We start from the raw sequence: 19,463 nt of genomic DNA on the forward strand, positions 1-19,463 counted from the left end.
TGCCCAGGCTGGTGAGCTGCGGCAGCTGGGCAGCGTGAGTGCCGGTGCTCCTGGGTGCTGCAGGATGTGGCCCCGCACCGGCTGCCAGAGCCTGGAATGGGGAGAGTTAATTGTGTGTGTCTCGCCTGGACTAGGGCGAGCAAGTGTTTGGCTTAACTGGGTGACAGGTGCCTCGGTGGGGGGTGACACATGAGAGAGGAGCCCTGCATGCCTGCCCGACTTTGCAGGAGCTCAGCATCCGCCTCCGGCCTTGTCCTGGCACTCTCGGATGGGGCACTGCATCTGAGCTGGCGCTGCAGCGGGATGGTCCCCTTCATCCAGAGATGGGGTGGCCGGCAGCCTCTTCTGCTCTTCAAGCATCACAAGCGATGGGACCCCCATTGCACCCAGGACAGCGGGGCTCCTCTGCTTCCAGCAGCCGAGCAGCACCCAGCTTTGCCATACCAACGCTGCGATGGGGTATGAAGGCTCCCAGAGATGCCTGGCAGGACCGAGGTGAAACATCCACGTCCCAAGGCTTGGGGGACTGTAGCAGGGGGTCCCCCCAGGCCAAGTCCTCCCTGCATGTCCCAGCGAAGGGGAAAAGCCCAGCCGCAGCCCGAGTGACAAACGCAGGTGGGATTGCTCCTGTGTAGTCCCCGCCATGGGTCAGCATCTCCAGTGTGGGAGCTGCGGGGCCGCCTGGCACTTCATTAACCTTGAAACCGTCTCTGGCTCACATGTCACATCAGCCAGTGACAACAACAAGCTGCTATTCCAGATTAGAGAGAGAGGGACACAGAAAGTCAGAGACAACAGGGTTGGGGGTGGCTAACTTACCTATTACAGCCAAAAGTGGGCATGAGGTTATTTTTAACCCAGAGTGGGATGTATTTATTGTTTCAGCCCAGGGGAAGCGAGGGACTGCCTCTGAGACACCTCTCACAGCAACATCGGTGTGAAGCCATGGTGAGTACCGAGAGCCCAAAGCTTCAGCGGGAAAAGGCAAAATCTGTTAGCTTTTTCACCAGGATAGCTTTAAGAGGCAGGGAGCAACAGACATGACAGGGATTTGATGGCCAAGGGTCCCTCCTGCCCTGGAAAGGGGGTGAGCAAGCCATCTGGCTGCATCAAAAGCATCCCACGGGGAACACAGAGGTGTCTCCCACGCTAGCAGAGCTTTCTAACTGAGACAGACTGCTTTGGGGTCCAAATGCCATCTTTCTGCTTTCCCTTCCTCTATGCAGTGAGAGGAAAGGCTGTTGTGTCCCCCAAAATCCTCCCGCTCTGTCTCCTCCTGGCAGACCCCCCCAATTAGAGGGAAAAGCTGGCGGAGCATGCGGCTAGACCGAGGGACAGTGGGCAGGGTGGGAGGGTGAACGGCTCTGTCCTCCCCTCCTGTTCAAAAGACACATCAAGCCATTTTTGGTTGTTTCAAGCCTCAGCACAGGAGAAGGCAGATTTTTTTAATAAGCAAACATTTCGATAAGTGTTGTGTTCTTAGCAAGAGACAGAGAAAGTTAAGGAAGCACCTAACAACTACAGCCCTTGCATGCAACCTCAGCAGTGCTCCCAAACCTGCGTTTCTACCCGGGGAGATCTCACCCCAGTGCCGATCCTTTTATCTGCAATAGCCTTTGGTGGGGAACTGATTTCCCAACTCATCTTTCTTTGGACCTATTTGCCTAAATTCATCGGGAAAGCAAAGATGGAGCTGTAATTTAAGCAGGGATCTTAATGTCCCTCAGTATCTTGGAGGGTCACATGTGCCCAGAGCTCCTGAGCAATGCATGGGAAAACCACCAAGCACCCAAGTGCAGCGGCAGCACTAGCCCAGAGCTACCATGAAGGACTCACGACTAAGAATAGGGTAGTTTCATGCTTTTATTCCACACCATAAAAAGCCAGTGAGTTAGTGATACATACTTGAACCCCTGCAGGCACCCAAGAAAGCCAAGAAGAGGATTGAAGGTGCTAATTCCAACGTCTTCTCCATGTTCGAGCAGGCCCAGATCCAGGAATTCAAAGAGGTAGGTGGGTTTGGTAGAAATGACTGAGGGTCCTTGATGCAATGTGACCTTCAGCTCTTTCGTCAGCGCTTTCACATCGGTGACAGCTGGTTTGCAACAAGAGGCAGCATGCCTGGTTTTGAGTCATTTTATTTTAAAAGTGCGAATAACAACTCAGTGACATTGTTAAATACGGCATCGCCTCAAAGCTTCCCAGGAGCCTGCACCCCACAGAGGAGCTGGCAGCATCCAGGAGAGCAGGAGCACATCTCCCAGCTAGCTCCCACCCACTGTGCCAGGAGCTTTTCATGACTTACCCCCTGCACGCCTGGCACATGGCCCTGTGCAGATCCCAGTTACGGGGATAACTGGTCCCAGCTGGGGGAGCTGATAGCTCAGGCTGTCCTCCCTTGTTGGTCTCATCCTGGGGTGACAGGGCTTTGGCCAAGGGGAGGATCTGTACAGCATTAGGGTTTGGGCTGCCATAGGAAGCCATCACCCTGCATCACCCAAGGGTGCAGGGGCCAGGATTCCTGCTGGATTAGGGTGATGGTTGTTGCTCCCTCGCTGGGTGAGGACCCCCAGAGTCCCATCCTGGGAGAGCTCAAAGTGCCCTTGTCCCATCCAAGTCAAAGGGAGGAGGAGGAGGGTACTAAAGCTTTTGCAAAGGCCGACAACTCTCCCTTTCCCTGTGCTCCCTGCTCTCCTCCTGTGCTTCCAGGCATTCACCATTATGGATCAGAACCGGGACGGCTTCATTGACAAGGCTGATCTGAGAGACACGTTTGCTGCGCTCGGTGAGCCCCCTTTTAGGACCCTCCCCTCCCCTACAGCTTCGACGACATTAGACCTATTAAGTAAGAAACCAGCTGTGAGCCCCCATTTAACCAAGCCCCAGTGGTTAACTGGATCTCCTATTTTGCTGAAAACCTCCCGATCCAAAACCACTTCTGTTAGCCGGTGAGATCCTATGTGGGGTGACTCAGAGCAGCTCCCGCAGCAGCGGGTGTTTAATCCTGTAGGTACTAGCGGAGAGCCAGCTCCTGGATTATACACAGCCAAATGCTCCCAGCCTTTGTGTGTGCTAAGCAGCACCTGGCTGTGCCCAACCCACACCATCCCTGGGTGTATGGGCATTAGGGGGATGTATGGGATTTGTGGGAAACCATGAAGTTGTGAGCTTGGCTCTCTTATCATAGAGGCCAAGACAAACCAGCGATGGGGCCGGGGAGTCCCAAAGACAACCCAACCTCAGGTAGAAGGACATAGGCATTCAGTCCATTTCACTTCTGACACTGGGGGCCAGGGGGAACCACAGCACTGGTGGTTTTGACCCAAAACATCTACCGAGGAGGGCTGAAGCAGGCTGATCCATGCAGCAGTGAGGGAAAGAAGCAGCACAGCTCAGTCCTTTACAGCCCTCTTTTCTGTGATCCTGGAGCCTGAGAAACCAGAGCAGGAGATGTCCAGCCCACCTGTCCTCTGCCAGCACATGATTCTCCCATCCTCCCTTGCCGTTCCTTGTCAGAGGTGGCTCTCCATGGCTTTGCCGCTTCCCTCGGGTGGGGGAAAAACCTCCAGGCCAAGGCTCCTGTGGTGTGTTTTTAGCCCCCCGCACATAGAGCAGAGCCTGGAGGTCTGCATGCATTTACAGCCGGACATGGACACGTGATTCATCCAATGCTGCTCTCCCCTAGGGCGCCTGAATGTGAAAAATGAGGAGATTGATGAGATGATAAAGGAGGCACCTGGTCCAATCAACTTCACCGTGTTCCTCACCATGTTTGGGGAGAAACTGAAGGGTGAGAGGGCACCCAGGGAGCTGGGGGTGGTTGATGGGCACCCACACCATCAGCAATATCCTGTCCCACCTGGGGAAGCCACCCAACTCTCAGGGCCTCCATCACCCTTCCAGGCTCCTTGGAGGCCTCAGATGGGAGCTGCTAAAGGAAAGGCAGGTGGCACCGACTGCCATACTGCGGTGTACAGAGCCCACGAAGTGGGTCGGAGCAAAGATTCCTTCCACACCACGGCCAAGAGGTGACACCTGGGGACGACAATGGGATACTTGCGAAATTATCTCCCTCACCCATCTCTCCCACATCCCTTAGTGCCACCTTCTCCCAGTGGCATCACAGGGACCCCCCCCAAAGATAGAGGCTTCAGTGGGACCATCACCAGCAACAGCCTCTCTCCCCAGGAGCTCCAGTCCTTGTCCTCCAAATCCTGGACTTGGGCACTCTCCCTGCCTCCCCATCCCGAGACACCACAGATAGAACAAACTCAGAGTCACATACCCTGAGCAACTGTCCCCAGGGAGGTCCCTGTGCCCCCAAACTCATGCTGCCTTGCAATACAAACAGTCCCAAAGGCAGTTGGGGGGGTATGAGCAGGTCTCTGTGTCCCGGTTCCCCCAGCCATATAAAAAAACCAACAGGCTGTGATGCTGCTGTCCCCATAGAAAGAGGGGATGGGACATCTTGCATTGACTCTGAACCTGCTGACACCAATGGCAGCACCAACAGCCACCCTGGCAAGGGCACTGGCTACAGCATGGCTTTGACCCAACGGCCCCGTCCGGCTGCACCCTGTATCATTTATGCAACCCAAGGCATGCAGCCTCCACGCAGATCTCCAGGAGGCTACACAGCCCCAAGGGCCTGTGCCTGGAGCTCTATAAATACACCCGAAAGATTAGATAGACGCTGGCTGCCAGGGCAGTGGTGACACAGACTGCTTTGGGGACACACCACGACCCTACATCTGCTCCTCTTCGTGCCAGCACTCGTGCTCGAGGCCCCAGCTGCAGGGTTGGCATTCCTGCAGGGCCTCCTGCTTCCCAGCCTGCACCCCATCTTCCTCCCAAAGGTGGGGGAAAGCAGGAGGGTGCAGATGGCTTCCTTCTCCACTGCCTCCAATGGCCATGGCCATGTCACCCGCAGGTGCTGACCCGGAGGAGACGATCCTGAATGCGTTCAAGGTGTTCGATCCAGAGGGGAAAGGCCTGAAATCCGCCTAGTGAGTGCAGGGGTGTGCAGGGGAGGGGGGCAGTCATCCCCACCGAGGCCCCCCTGGTGCTCACCATGCTCTCTTGTTTGCAGCATCAAAGAAATGCTGATGACGCAGGGCGAGAGGTTTTCCCAGGAAGAGGTACGAGCTCCTTCCCACCCTCTGCCAGCCTCCCACACCCTCCATCCTGACAGGCCCCCCAGCCCTCCTCCCAGCCCCAGCCACAAACCTTCTGTGCCACCTTTTCACCCTGGCTCTTTCCCCGCAGATTGATCAGATGTTCGCAGCCTTCCCTCCAGACATATCTGGCAACCTGGATTACAAAAACCTTGTCCATGTCATTACACACGGCGAAGAGAAGGACTAGCCCATGCTCAGTGCTGGGGCTGGAACTGTGAGATTGCCTCTCTCTAGGTCACACGGGGGGGTCCCTTTGCCCCTCCCTCTGGGGAACACATAAATGGCATCCACATTAAACTGCCTTTTGACGAGAGGAAATCCAGCCGCTTGTGTGAGCAGTGCTTGGCCTTGCATGGTGTGTCTGCACGGTGCGTCCATGCCCAGCGGGAGCTCCCAGACTCATCCCAGATCCCACTGCCCTCAGCCTCCTGGCCCCACTGCATATCACCCTTGTGTGCCCTCGGGTCCCTCTTCACTGCCATTTCCCAGGCTAGCCCAGCTCCCAGCCCCAAACAGCCTGTTTCGCACTGGGCTGTGGCTAGCAGCCATCTGGTCCCACCAACCCAGGACCAGCACTGAGCTCAGCTTTACTTAGGCAGCAGAGAGCTGCCTGCTTCTCCCAGCTTAGCAGGGACATACAGCAAGCGCGCTCATCCCCCCTGCGTCCCCCCATACCGTCCCCGGGCCCCTCGGAGCAGGCATGGTGCAGGACTGGGACCATGGTCCCCATCTCCTCCCTAGCAGCCACGTGATGCCCAGCTGCAGGAAGCATGTTGGGTTGTGCAACAGGGACGGCATCCTGCCAGAGAACAGCTGTTTCTGCCCCGGCTGTGGCTACGCTCAGCAGTGGGCGAAGCCATGCCAAAATACCACCCAGCAAGGTTTTGAAGCCTGCAGAAGGCGTTGGGCTCCTTCCAGAGGGGAAAGGAGATGGAATGACATCCAGGTCGCAGAAGCAGAGGGGAAGCTCAAGAGTGAAACTGTTTATTTAATTCATCCCCGCTGGGCGTTCACACCTTAACGCCATTTCTCCCCTTCTTGCCCGTGCCGGTGGCGTTGCCCCGCTCCTTCTCACGGCTCTGGAGAATCAGCTGGCGCAGCTGACCGTGGTCCAGTGGCACTTCCACTGCCCAAGAAAATGGCCACCCCGTCATACGCGCAGTCACAGCCCTTATATACCCGGTGGGGCAGGACAGGCTGGTTGGGATTGGCTGGGTGGACAGGTAACAGCGGGGGATTGGCCAGACAGCCGGGGGGAATTGTGGATTGGCTGGCTGCGTGGCCACAGCCCCTCCCTCCCACCTCCCACACTCACAGGCGTCGATGGCGTCGGTGGTGCTGTCCAGAGTGGGGGGTGGCGGGCAGAGCTGGGCCCGATCCATCGGCCGGAGGAGTCTGGTGCCATCCAGCAGTGGGTTGGTGAAGGGCTGGGCCGGATGCGAGTCATTAGCCGACGTGTAGCGCAGGATGGACTCCATCAGCAGGAGCTCGTTGGCCTTCTTCTCCACGAGACCTGGGTGGGAAGGAGCACTGTCCTGCAGGGCCCCTGCACCAGGCCCCTGCCCAAACCCACCCCTGGCTGTTTGCTGAGCCGGGCATCCATTGATTTCCCCGAGGGAGTGCCGTCAGGCAGCCTGTATCCCCAGAGGCAAGGGCCCAAGGCTGGGTCCCACACCCAGAGCCAAGATGAGGGCTTGGGGGGTCCACTGGGATGTTTATACAGCCGGGCGAGCTCCTGAATTTGCTGGGAGTTTGCTACCCCAAATTCACATTAGGGATGCCCACGCATGATGGGGCAGGGGAAAACAAACAGCCCAATTAAAACAGAGTGCAAGCAGGTGGTAGACATACAAGGTCCAGGCCATGTGGTGGGGGAAGACGGGTAGCCCTGACCCACCAAAAAACTGCATCAGGTTCAGATCTGTGATCTGCCCGTTTTCTCCGAGCTGCTTCATTATCTTTGTAGCATCACAGTTGATTTCTCTGAACAGGAGCTCCATGTTGGTTTTGAGCTGGCCCAGAACTTTGCTGCTCTCTTTGCATTTGTCTTCGTACCGGTTGGCTTCCTCAGTGGTTTCCATTAGTTTTTCCTATCACGAAAGGTATTGCTAGGTGTCACACCAGCCCCCTGCTCTCCCCGCCACCCCAGTGCTGGCCAGTTCCAGTCTGGGCACTGGAGATATCCCAGGAGAGGCTGTGGGATGCTCCCAGCCCTGCAGGGGAAAGGTTCTATGAAGGGGATCCTAAGCTCCCCTTGCTGCAGATGAGGCCCCAGGCGCTGGAGGACCAAGGCTGGCAGGAGCCCTGCAGTCACCCTCTCATCATGCGCTGGGAGACAGGGCTGCCAAAGCCAATGCAGGGCCCTTTTCTGCCCATGCCTCTCTAGCCAATGGCCAGATCAGCGTTGACGGGACCAGACTCCTCAGGACACGTGTCGGGCCAGACAGGGGTCTGCTGCCCTTGCAGAGGGAAATCCCAGCCACCATACCTCCAGCTCCTTCAGCACATGAAGGCTGCTGTTCTCTGCATCTTCCTGGTCCATCATGAGGGCCGTAATTTCGTTCTGTGTAAAGACAAGCACATGCAGGGGGTACTGGCTGAATGCCCACCAGATGCGTCTAACAGAGGCTGGGGCCATCCCTCCACCCTGGAAGCAGGGACATTCCACTTGACCCCTCTGGGGACCAGTGTCCCCAGGCCAGGAGGGCAGGTGATGACCCCACAACAGGCAGCACTTCTCACTCCAGCTAGCCCCACACACAGCCGAGGCAGCTCTTGGCCCTCCTGGATACTGCAGTATTTTTGCTGGGTACACGGTGGCAGCATTGAGACACTTTTAGCTCTGAGAACGCAGCATTCTGTCTATTGGAATTAGATTTTTTGGCTACCCCTTTGCATTCCCCTAATACCACCCGTGTGGCAGGCTGTGAGCTGGGCTCTGGTGTGGGCAGTGATGCTGGACACATGCAAGAGCCAAAACCAATCCCAGCCTAAAAGCACCAGCTGAGAAAGGGGAGACATGAAGAGCCTGGAACAGACCTGGAGGTCCTTGATCCTCCGTTGCATCTTCTCCATCTCGTTGTTCAGCTCGGTGGCGTAGCTGAAGCAGGCAAAGTTCTTCTCCTCCTTTTCAATATAGCCATTCACCAGCCGGTCAATGTCCCCGTCCTCCGCCAGCTCCAGCAGACGCTTGTAAGCCACCTCCTGGCTCTCAAAGCTCTCCCCTTGGCTCCGTTTTGCCCTCTGGGCTACCTTCAAGGCTGAGGCAGAGACAGAGGGCCTGGGCTGTGCATGTCCCTGTAGGCTGCCCTTTGCAGAGCCTTCCCCTGTGGGTGCTGTGGGGTTTGGCAGGGTGCTCGGGGCAGAAGGTGTCTTTATTTCACTCAGAAATTAAGCAAGGAGCTCACAGTCTGCATGGGATTGGGACAAACACAGTGGGATCCGTCCCTGGGAGGTTAAAAGGAACCATGGTTGCACATGGGGCAGTTCCCTGCCTCCCCATCCCTCCCTCTACCCCAAGGGCACCCCAAGACACATGGGTTTGGGTGGCCTCACTTGGTTATCACTTGGACACATCCTCTTCTTCTCTAGGGCAAAGCGTGGGTGAAGGAGCCTGCAGGCGGGGGAGAGGTCCTGCCTTTGGGGTACAGTGCTATAAGCAGCCCCCTTGCCAACCCTGCAGAGTCCTGGTTTGCGGTCCCAATTGTACATGGTTTCCCTCATCTGATACCTTTTTTCTTTTTGGCCTCTTCCTCCAATTCAGAGCGGTCTGTAAATTTGGCGAGCACAAAGGTTTTCAGTTTGGTCTCCTGGTCAAGGACACGCTCCTGCTCCTGCAGCTCGACATTGTACTGGACAGTGTCTTTGCTGTGTCTTTCGTTCATGGCTGAAATCCTTGCCAGAGCTTCCATCCTGCACACAGAGAGCAGCAGGTTACACCATGCGTAGGTATAAGGAATTGTATTCCTGGCCGTTCCCATGCATCTCCGTGCCTGACCTAGGAAAGCCCCCATGATGCTGTGCACATTGCCCAGCTCTCATCCAGACGCAGCTGTGTTAGCCCAAGGCCAGCAACAAGCTGACAGCTCTTGGTAGGCTTTTGTACTTGGACACAGCACCCAACTGTGGCAGCCAGGCTCACTTTGACAGGAGCTGCTGGACTCTGCTCCAGGTCTGCTGCATCCCCCCACGCGGGCTCAGGTGGGACTCAGAGGAAAGAGACTGCTTCATGGGGCAACTCACCCAATCCCGAGAAACATCTGGGATAGATGGAGTAAATCACCCTGGAGGTACGAGTCTCCCTGCACTGACCAGGCACCTAACCCTTAGTACCCAGCTCTAGACAAGAGCAGTGAATCCTCTCTCTGAAGTTGCAGTTGGTCTCTCTTTACATCCATACTCATCACTGGCATCACCCATCGGTGCCAAGTTTGCCACAGAGGGTTCACAAGGCCATGTACCGCTGCTCGTAGGCTTGTGCGGTTTGCTCAACAGCAGTGTTCATCCTTCTCCTCTGCTGATCCAGCTTCCTATGGAGCTTCAAGTAGAAGTTGTCCAAAATGGCTTTCTGGATTCGCAGGTTTTTAATCTCTTCTCGGAGCTTGTTATTTCTGGTCAGGATGGTATCGAAATGGACAGTGACCTGGCGAGAGGGAAGCAAAATGTTTGAAGCTGGTGTGGGACTGGGGGGCTTAGGTCTCTGCTGAAAGACCTTGACCAGGGCTGAGATAAACACAGCCCAAGAGATTTTAAGTTGCCCTGCACTATCCTCCTCCCCAAGACAGGGGAGGCAACAGTAGGCCAGGCTGATCACGGCAGAGACCAGAAGCTGGCGTTGTCCAAGGCAAGGTGGCTTCAGGCAGCTCGGTTTTATCACTAAACAGGTGCAGACCTTCAGGCTTCTTGGCATGGCACAAGTGCTGCATTTGGGTCACCAGGCTTGAAGGAGCCTTTGAGATATTCTGGGACCAATCAGGCCAGTAGAACAAGCCAGGTGTTTTATGCAGCTTGTGTCAAGCAAATGTGTTTGCACCATTATCCTTTGTCCTGACTAAAGGGCATTTTGCACACAGGCCCCAGTGTGGCCCCACACATGGTCTCCAAAGGTCTGCAAAATGTTTGCTTACGTTGTTTAGACGCATTTCCAGTGTCTCAATCTGCTTTTGCAGCCGTTTGCTACAGTTCGCTTGCTTCACCTTCACTGCTATCTGGTTTTGCCTCACAATCTTTTTTTCAAGCTCTAGTATCTGCACACACAGAGAAGAAAAAAAAAAGAAAGTATAATCTCCACCCCTATGTTCTGGACTCTTGTCAGGACACTTAGCCAAAGAAAATACCCTCTGTTGACCTGAACTACAGCAATCATGTCATTAATGAGCTCACAGTTATAGAAGCAGATTTAATCCCAAAGGATCCCATCCTGCACACGCAGAAACATAAACTGTAACTAGGAATGGGTTTATTTTTGTGTCACGAAGGAAATGCAGCTGCCTCTGGAGGGAAATTCAGCAGGTGTTGAACAAGACACAGCAGCACTCTGTGTAGAGTGGAAGAGGCAATGAGGATGGGGTTTTGGTAGTGGTATTGTGCTGGCCAGACAGGGATCTGTGCAGACGTCCCTGGGAACGAGTGGAGGAAAACTTTTGCCAGAAGTGGGGAGCTGCCAGAGGAAATAAATCCACCAGAAGACTGAAGTAGTTGGAGAACAATGAAGCGGGGGGCAGGTGGGAGAGGTATGACTCAGCCAAGAAATCCCTGACTGAAAGCTAACCCTGTTGCGGAAAGCTCTGCAGCATCTCTAGCAACTGTAATCTACCCGAGCATGTTCCCTGACTTCTGTCATGGGCAGCTTGTTCAGAGCAGAAAGCTGCAGGGACATGTCACTTCTGTAGCACTGGGTTTTCCTTGGCCTCTCACCCCACTGTTGACCAAATCCAACCAGGCTGTCCTCAGGAGAAGTGATGGGACATCCCTCAGATGTTGCTGCTCCTCTATTTGCCATGTCTTAGCAAAGCACAGCAGCACAACTAAATGTTCCATTTTTGCCTCTTTTTCAGGAGAAAAAAAAGATCAAGGGAAAAGCAGAGGGATGTTGCTTGACCCCAGGCAGGTGTGTGCCATCAAAGAGGAGCTGCAGAGACCAGTGGGGCAAAAAGGTTGAGAGTCAGACTGTACTTTTCTAGCCAGTGCTGCTGACTTGAATGGGACCCTGGCTCTATCCATTTGTCATTGTCATGTATCTTTTGCCATGAGGCAGCATTATATTCCAAGGCCTGAATTAAATGCATTTTACGTTGAGGAGTTTCAGCCATAGGGCTCTGCTCTGTTCTGCCATGCTCAGCCAGGGAACGGTCCAAATGCTCTTACCTGGTTGTCCAGGTCAGCTAAGAGGGCTTTTCTGTCTCTAATCAGAGAATCATACTGATATTTGGTCTGCAAAAGGCATTGGAGCTCCATACAATTTCTGTCATCCAGCATCGCATTTCTCGGGGACATGATCTGGCTCAGGGTTAATGACACCTCTTTGTGTTCTTGAGTCAGCGACTCTATTTCTTTTCTGTAAAAACAGAACGGCAAATGACATTTAGCACATCCCACCTGCAACACCGGAGCAGGTCCTTACCGCCCCCCATCTCAGCACCAGGCTCCCCAGATCTCAGCATGGAGGAGCTTTCCAAGCGCAATGCAGCAGAGCAAAGCCGCACTCACTCCTGAGCCTGCATTTGCTGCTTCATGTTGGCACCATAAGACTTCCTCTTCTGCACCGCTATCTGAAACTGTTTCTGCAGTCTCCTGATCTCAGCTTCAGCCAGCTTTTCTTTCTCCTTCACAGGGAATTCTGAAAGCTTCTGCCTCAAAGAGGGCCCTCCCCTCTGCCACAAAGAGGGAGAGTTTGGTCACTTGAGCAAACACAACCAGCAGTGGCAGACAGCAGAGCTCGACACAGGGGAGCAGGTTAATGGCATCACCACCTCCAGCTGTTTGTCACCACTTTCAGCTCTTCACTGCCACCTAAGATATTCATTACCACCCAAAACTCTGAGCCATACAAACCAACTCCATGAGCTTCAGAGCAAAGTGCACCAGATGCTTTGCTCCTGGGTAATCCACTCCCATCCTACCACCACTCCCCAGGGCAAGGAGGTATTAACAGTGACCGAAATCAGTGCCTGTTGACAACGGCAGCTGAGCCACAGCTGGCACCTCGATTCCAGGACAGGGTGCAGACAGCCAACAGCAGGGCAGGGCAAGTGACGGCAAGTTGTCACCTCCTTTATCACCTGGCATGACTGCAAGGACCGCGAGTCAGAACCAAACCCACCCATGCTGGGGATGTGTACGAACCCAGCTGACTTCACCCAAGAGCAGAGCAAGAGTGCTCACATCCCCAGCTGTGGGAAGGTCAGCTTCCAGTTGAGAAACTGCCTAACAGGTAAGCACTGAAGCTGCGGCAGTTAGATCCACCACTACCTGTGTCCTCAGCTGACCCATATTCCCCAACCCTGCCTCCCCCAACACCCAAATCTCAGGCCACAGCCTCATCCCCAGCACAGGAGGGCAGGCAGAATCAGCCCCACCTCAAGCCAACACCTTGCTGGCAAAAGAAAGCCTGGCTCCCCACTCCCTGTCTGGCTCACCACACTGCAGCATTTATTTCTGCAGGTGAGATCCCCACAGCAGATCATGTATAGCACCTGTGGAGAAGTTCAGCTTTGGGTTGTGCTTCAGTTTTTACCTTTGAGCCCCTCATTTCTTCCAGCTAACTCCACCAGTTGCTCTACAGACGCCTTGGGAAGGGGACAAGGAAGCCTCCACGGTGTCAGGCCTGCTTTCCAAGGGGAGAAATGAAACCTGGGTAAGGGGGTGGTTGTGTCCCCCTGCCCGTCCCTTAGCATCCGCTCACGTGTTTGGCACATGAGGAAACCATCACAGATGGCTGCACGATGAATAAAAGGAGAGCATTTGTAGTGATGTCATTGCGAAACACGCTCCTCTTACTGAGTTTATAAGTAGGGGAAGAACAGATGGTTTGAGCTATTCCACCCCGTTCGGTACCTGGGTTTCCATAGAAATCCCAGCGAGGCCAGACCCCCCGTGCTGGCGGGCAGAGCCCCTGGGGAGTGTGAGTGGGGGATATCGCCTGGATTCAGCCCCTGTCCCGCTGCAGCCCAGGAGGGCACTGGGGCTGACCCCACTGCCCTCACCCCCAAAGCTGGTCCCCACCAGCCCCACTGCAGCTGCGTGGGCTCCCCTGTCTCCCCCCCGATGCTGCTCACCCCACCACCACAGGGTGCTGTGGTTCCTCTCCAGGCAGGGGATGGGACCGTGGTGGCAGTCAGGTATTCTCCAGGAACAGCCCCTATTTCCAGTGGGAAGCACAGAAGAGGCAAGAGCCCAGCAGGGAGCCAGTCCCCGCTCCCTGTCCTGCACCCTGCACTGCCCCTGGCTCTGTGGAACAGGCACTGGCCTGGTTGCCACGACAGCGTCATCACACCTGAGTGTGGACAGGTTCTCCATGGGGACCGTCACCAAGGAAGATGGAGGGAGGGGGTGACCGGGGCCATGGGGACTGCTGTGAGCCCATGCTACATGGACCAAAGTCTCCATGCCCAAAACCAGCCCTGAAGCATGTGCTCCGATGTCTCTCTGGCTGCGTGTCCACAGCAAGCAGAAACCCCCATTTTACTGGTTCTTGCTTCCCTTTGCAATGTTTTAATCATCCCATAACCTAGGACTTCGAAGCCTTTCACTCCGACCGGAGAGCAGCACCCAGGGTTTTGCTGTCCCCAGCAGCGCTTCAGGGCCACAGAGCTGCCATTCCCTCCCCTTCCTTGCTGGTCCCACAGCCAGATCCCTGGGCTTCCTACCTGGTTTCTATCTGTTTTGCTCATGGAGAGGCAGCAATCACCACACCACTGCCATTGCCCTCAGCATCCAGACACCCTCGAGGTGCCTGCTGTCGGGAGAGCAGCAATGGTTGGCACTGCCAACCTGGGAAAGGTCCCTGGGGACAGACACTGTTTAGACAGCCAATATAGGGGTCAAACTGAGGAGTCACGCCTGCTTCTCTCCTTTCCATGTAGGGAAGCACACGGGAGCCATGGGCTGAGTCACAAGAGCCATGATAATCCCTTCCCCATAAGCTGGAGCACGTGGCCAGCTCCTTCCCAGGGACTTGGCAAACCCTGAGATCCCTGGAGGGCAGAAGCACGAGACAGCGCTGGAGGCTGCAGCAGGGCTTTGTTTTGTAGCCCTGGTGTTGCTTACTCAGCTCTGGGATGAAGGGGAATAGAGATGTGCTGAAGGTGAGCAAAGGGCATCTGCGTCCCAGTTTGCAGGGCTGCGGCAAGTTCAAGGCGATGAGCAAAATACCCAACTAGCACATCACTCTTGAGGCTGTGCCTCCCCATTATCCTGGAGACTTTGATGAGCTAACAAGCCAGCCATCAAGTTCCAGGCCAATTCACAGCCAGATGGGCTCTGAGGATGCATTTAATTGGAAATTATTTTCATGGCAGAAAGCAGAATGTGGTGTTAGATAAGAAAAATCGCAACCAAGGGCAGAGCGATGCTGGGAAGGCACCAGAGCCTGAGGGTCCTGCTGGGGCCAGGGGAAGGTCCCAGAGCTTTTCGTGCTGTTCCTGCATGATCAACAGCTCCGTGGGATAATAACAACAACCTCTCCAGGGATGAGGTTGTCACTGTCTCGGTGGCCCTGGCTGTGTCATACTGCAGATCCCTTCTCTCCAGTTTGCTTCTCTTCACCCTCAGCAGAAATAGGGCCAAACCTCCAGTTCAGAATAAAGATAGAGCTGCAGGGGTGGACATTATTTTTCCAGAAACAATGCCGCTGGGTGGCACAAAAGACTAGTCCAGCCTCAAAATACAGCCTATATTGTCTGTCCTTTTTGTGTTCCTTCTCCATGGACCAATTCTCAATTGTTTAGCAACAAACAAGTCAGTAGATTAAACTATCGAGGAGGGATCTGATTTGGTAGAGTCTGTGTCTGTCACACTCATTGCAGAAACATTGATTTTACTAAAGGGGACTGTTTTCACCCAAACAATGCTCGACTGTCAGACTTGCTTTAAATGAGGGTGACTTCATTGTCTGGATGGACCTTTAAGCTGTGGCTGAGCAGAACAGTAATCAGAGCAGGATGAGATTGTCTGTAACATCTGAATCCAACGAATCTCCATCTTCTGGTAGAAACAGAAGAAAAGTGACTTTCTATGCAATTTTCATCTTAACCCATCTTCCCTGATTTAATAGGCACATTTAGCACTGATTGACATGGAGAAATTATTCCTTCAGCTGCAGATTTGGGGTCTAATTAAAACTACTTGTACTATATTAAGGGCCAAATTCTGATCTGTGCAAGCAGCATAAATCCGTCCCGATTTCAGCAATGATTTCCCCGTTTCGCCGGGTCCAGTTAAATGGTGGCTGCAGGGGGTGGTCAGAGCTGGGCTGGCTCTGATCTGAGCTCACCTACCTGGGAGCAAGATCGACATCAAAGAATCTCTCTAGGGTAGATAGAGAATCAGGCCCATATTTTCATGCAAATGTAATACATTCATGTTACTTAATGCCTATTTATAACAAATCCAGAACTTAATTCTACTTAACCCGTCTTCGGTGTTTGACACATGAAATCTGTGAGTCAGAGGACTATATATGGAACTGTCAAAACTTTTTTCCCTCCTCTAAAAGCCTGGATTAAATCATAATCAAACTCCCGTCAGCTCCAGCAGCAGCGCTGGGAGGAGCAGGAAGACGCTGGCAATTGCTAAGGCAGCTGGTGATGGGGAAAGATCTTCTCAGCCAGCTGTCTGATGGCAAAACCTTACAGAAGAGTCCTGAATTCAGACACACGCTAGGTCCATTTTCAGTGAAATGTCATCCCGTAGACCTGGAGTGATACTTAGGCCTCATGGTGTCACCTTACCAAGACTTTGCATGGGAATGGCCTCCCATAAGCACATTCTCTACCCAGGTCTTTATATCTTTGTTCCGATGAATGGTTATCTTCATACATGCATGAACCATACCAGCCTTCAATGGCCAAGACCAGTTTTGGCCCTAATAGCACTGCAAACACCTTGAGAGTTGTAGACCCACAGCCTTTTGCAAGTGGCCTGAGTTTTGCTCCATGTGTTTCTTATACAAAAGTTTTCTTTCAAAATACACACCCTCTAGTCCTCAAACGTTGAGCTGTTCTCTCCCTGCATGATATCACTGGTTCTTGCCTGCCCTTCCTCAGCATGCACCCTTCCAGGAGAGAAGGCTCTCATGCCCAGCATCTGAAACAACACTGCAAACTTCTGATGCTATTTTCTTTATTTAACACTTAAAGTCTCAACAAAATGAGAGCCAAATATGCCAGACACTCTACAAGCATGCAGGAGGACATTCTTCTCACACTGAAAATTTACAGCATAAAAATAAGTGCATATCCACCATTAGAGACAACAAAATAGCAAAAAAGTAACTGGTTTTCACCTCTGGCTATGTTTTTCCTGACAGCTTGAGACTGCAGCAGCAATGGCCTCTAGGTAGCAGGATGGGATAGAGACATATCTGTATGGGCACATGGCTCCAAGTTTTAAGAGCAATTGGTATTAAGTAAGGGGAGAGGAGTTTGTTCACTGCCGCCTCAGTTACAGTGAAGAGGAATTACAGCTGTAATTTCTCTTCACTCAGAGAGGAAATTGTCATCATAATTTCCTGCAGATGGGTTTCTTCTGAATTGCTGACACCAAGCAAATTGTGATTTCCAGCACTGAACTGACTCCTTTGTGGCATTACTCGGTATTTTTAAAGGGTCATTTTAAGAGCAAGTTCCCCAGGCCTTGACTTTGGGAAAGTAAAACTCTTTTCCACTGAAGGCTCAGCCCCTCTGGCGGAGCCTAAATAACATGGATTTGCTTCATCCCTCTGTGTTAACTTACAGATGCCTTTGCAGCAGGTACACCGTGCTGAATTACTGCTCAAAGGCTGCTGCCGCGGGTGGGAAAACGCAGAAGCAAAATAGCTGAGGACGCGCTGCCGTCTGAAAGCAAGAAAAGACCTCTGAAAATTTCACTGGCCTGAGGTCAAACCTGGCACGTAGCAAGCACTCATATGCTGCGGGAAGATTTTAGCTAAAGCAAGAGAAGAGAACAGAGGACTCAAGGACAGAGCCATCGCAGAATCTGCTGTCACGCGGGGTCTTGCCTGACCGGGAACGGGGTTCTCTGTGCAGAGATTTTTTTTTTGCCTGTGATTTAGTTAAAGCTGCACAAAGTAATGCTCTTAACAGGGCTGCAGATCCTTCAGCAGTTTTGGAGGGTCACAGCCATTTTATAGCATAAAACCCAAGCAGGAGGTAGGGTTTTTGCTCAGGGGTGGGATATGCAATGCAATAGCTCTGAAGGTCCGGCAGGGTGCTTGGCTACAGCTAAGCTGAGCTAATAAATTCCCACCGTGACCTCCTGGATCCCGTTCTTCCCCAGGGAAGTCTGTTGGCAAATCTAGATGCTTGTGCTGGAAACCCTCCGTGACAGATCTAGTTGGAGAGCACTGGGAAGAGGGGTGGGAGGGCGATCTGTGGCTGAGAAAGCAGCACATCATGGTGGGAGTCAGGAAGGAAAGTCCCTTCCCCACAGGACCCAACAGCTCCGTGTCAGCTCTGGGCAGAGCTGGGCAGCACGGGAGAGTGCAGCAGGTACAGCCTGTTTTGGAAGAGCTATTTCCAATTAATCATTCCTGATTACCATCCCGTGCAATGCTCTTGATCAGGACTAAGAATACTTTATTAGCTGAGCACTCTCTGGAGGTGGCTTAAGGCAACTGAGGATTTGCCTATATAAGATCACTCAGGGAAACTATTTTGAATTAACATTTAAAGGCAATTAATTAAACTGCTGTATGGGTGTTCTGCACAATCTGCATTCAGTTTATCTTCTTTCACTTTTCTCTTCCAAATCAAACGAAGGCCACTTGATCTCTGGGTTGGGCACAGGAGGAAAGGATCCTGGGGGAGCCCAGAAGCCCCAAGGAAAGCAGGACAACTGAAATAAATCTGCCTGGAGGACTTGCACCCCAGGTCCAGCCTGGCATGGTGTTGATATGGACAGTCCCAGACCTTTCTGTGTCCCCAGTTTCGGCTTTATGGGAGACGTCTGGGCACTCTGGGGTGTCCCCTTCCAACAGCAATCGCAGCACTGGGCAAGAAACTGGGTGCACCGACTGCTATCCTTCTGGCTAAGTGATGTTAATGCCCGATTAATTAGGTGACAGTATGAGACAGTAAAGTGCATGGCCAAACGCAGGCAGATGACCTGAGGTGGATCAGCAGGGTTTCCCTGCCCAAGCATCGGCGTGGCGGCTGTGCTGCTGGAGCAGAAAGCTGTGCACATGGCAGCGAGCAGGTCCATGGGATGAGGCAGAGCAAGGCTCCTTCAGCACAAACCTCCCTGGAGAAGAGTCAGCCCAGCAAAGCCACTTGCAGCCTTTTTTTTGATTTAGCACATGTCTTCTAGTAATTACCCTGTCTTGGTCCTGCCATTTTTCTGAAGCAGAATTTCAGACCAGCATCACGCCTAGAATAGCCGCTTTCCCAGCCTACCGCCGCCACTGCAGCCCTTCTCTGGAGAAGGAACAGATTGTTCTGAACAGTCTGGTCCATTTCCCATTTCTACGAGCTGGCTGGATTTGCTGTTTATTGCCACTCACTCAGCAACTGATCTTTTGCAAGATAGCAGCTATCAGTTGCCTCCCCTCCCGTCAGCCATTGCTTCATGCCCCTCACCACAGGTCCAAGGCTTTACAAGGGACAGCAGCTGATTTTTGTAACAGGCAGTTGTTACTCAAGAGTCAATTTAAATTGAAGCTTTAAAAAAGAAAATCCCAAGGGTTCAGGTTGCATATTTCTCTTAGTGGAAATCTGAAGCAACTCCCAAGACAACGCAGAGGTGACACTAATCAAAGTCGGGTTATAATGAGTCTTCCTGGGTGTTTTGCTCAGTGTGTTAGCACACATTCCTGGGACTAGTTCAAAAGGAAGCTGCACAGCTTGGAGATGGGTTGGAAGAGAGACCCCATTTCTAACCCTGCTGCTGATGGCGATTTGCCATGGGTTGGGCGTGCAGGAATGGTCATCCCCACCAGCCAGGAACATCCTGTCCCACCAGCCGAGAGTGGTCCCTGCCTTTCCCAATAGTACCTCCCTGGGCAGGTGGAGTCAGGCTGGCACGGCCAGGAGTGCTGGGCTGGCCGGGGCAGAGGGATGCAGGGATGCAGCC

At 53.3% G+C, this 19,463-nt stretch overlaps 2 protein-coding genes across 2 annotated transcripts; one reads left to right on the forward strand and one right to left on the reverse strand.

Annotated features, from left to right (window-relative positions):
• The first annotated feature begins 840 nt into the window (after positions 1–840).
• Positions 841–5,499, forward strand: MYL2 (myosin light chain 2). Its single transcript, XM_052796775.1, has 7 exons — positions 841–948; positions 1,920–2,009; positions 2,710–2,785; positions 3,686–3,790; positions 4,931–5,006; positions 5,090–5,138; positions 5,266–5,499. The coding sequence occupies exons 1-7, from the start codon at positions 841–843 to the stop codon at positions 5,362–5,364; spliced, it is 603 nt and encodes a 200-aa protein (XP_052652735.1). The 3' UTR covers positions 5,365–5,499.
• A 646-nt stretch (positions 5,500–6,145) lies between these two features.
• On the reverse strand, positions 6,146–12,293 carry CCDC63 (coiled-coil domain containing 63). The gene is made up of 11 exons (XM_052797969.1): positions 12,231–12,293; positions 11,886–12,049; positions 11,544–11,733; positions 10,304–10,423; positions 9,638–9,819; positions 8,908–9,089; positions 8,217–8,437; positions 7,666–7,740; positions 7,075–7,267; positions 6,493–6,690; positions 6,146–6,303 (listed from the first exon to the last, which is right to left on the reverse strand). The coding sequence occupies exons 1-11, from the start codon at positions 12,291–12,293 to the stop codon at positions 6,188–6,190; spliced, it is 1,704 nt and encodes a 567-aa protein (XP_052653929.1). The 3' UTR covers positions 6,146–6,187.
• Between the last annotated feature and the right edge of the window lie 7,170 nt (positions 12,294–19,463).

This window comes from Harpia harpyja, chromosome 9 (genome assembly GCF_026419915.1).
Source record: "Harpia harpyja isolate bHarHar1 chromosome 9, bHarHar1 primary haplotype, whole genome shotgun sequence".
Lineage (NCBI taxonomy): Eukaryota > Metazoa > Chordata > Aves > Accipitriformes > Accipitridae > Harpia > Harpia harpyja.

What these genes read in the sequence shown, in the direction of transcription:
- CCDC63 (XM_052797969.1), bottom strand. Translation starts at nt 12,293, where the DNA reads ATGGGAGTGGATTACCCAGGAGCAAAGCATCTGGTGCACTTTGCTCTG. An exon ending in AGAGGCCAAAAAGAAAAAAG is followed by an intron (nt 8,438 to 8,907) that starts GTATCAGATGAG and finishes TCTCTGCCTCAG; the next exon opens with CCTTGAAGGTAGCCCAGAGG. An exon ending in GAACCTGATGCAGTTTTTTG is followed by an intron (nt 6,691 to 7,074) that starts GTGGGTCAGGGC and finishes CTTCCCACCCAG; the next exon opens with GTCTCGTGGAGAAGAAGGCC.
- MYL2 (XM_052796775.1), top strand. Translation starts at nt 841, where the DNA reads ATGAGGTTATTTTTAACCCAGAGTGGGATGTATTTATTGTTTCAGCCC. An exon ending in AGATCCAGGAATTCAAAGAG is followed by an intron (nt 2,010 to 2,709) that starts GTAGGTGGGTTT and finishes CTGTGCTTCCAG; the next exon opens with GCATTCACCATTATGGATCA. An exon ending in AGACACGTTTGCTGCGCTCG is followed by an intron (nt 2,786 to 3,685) that starts GTGAGCCCCCTT and finishes GCTCTCCCCTAG; the next exon opens with GGCGCCTGAATGTGAAAAAT.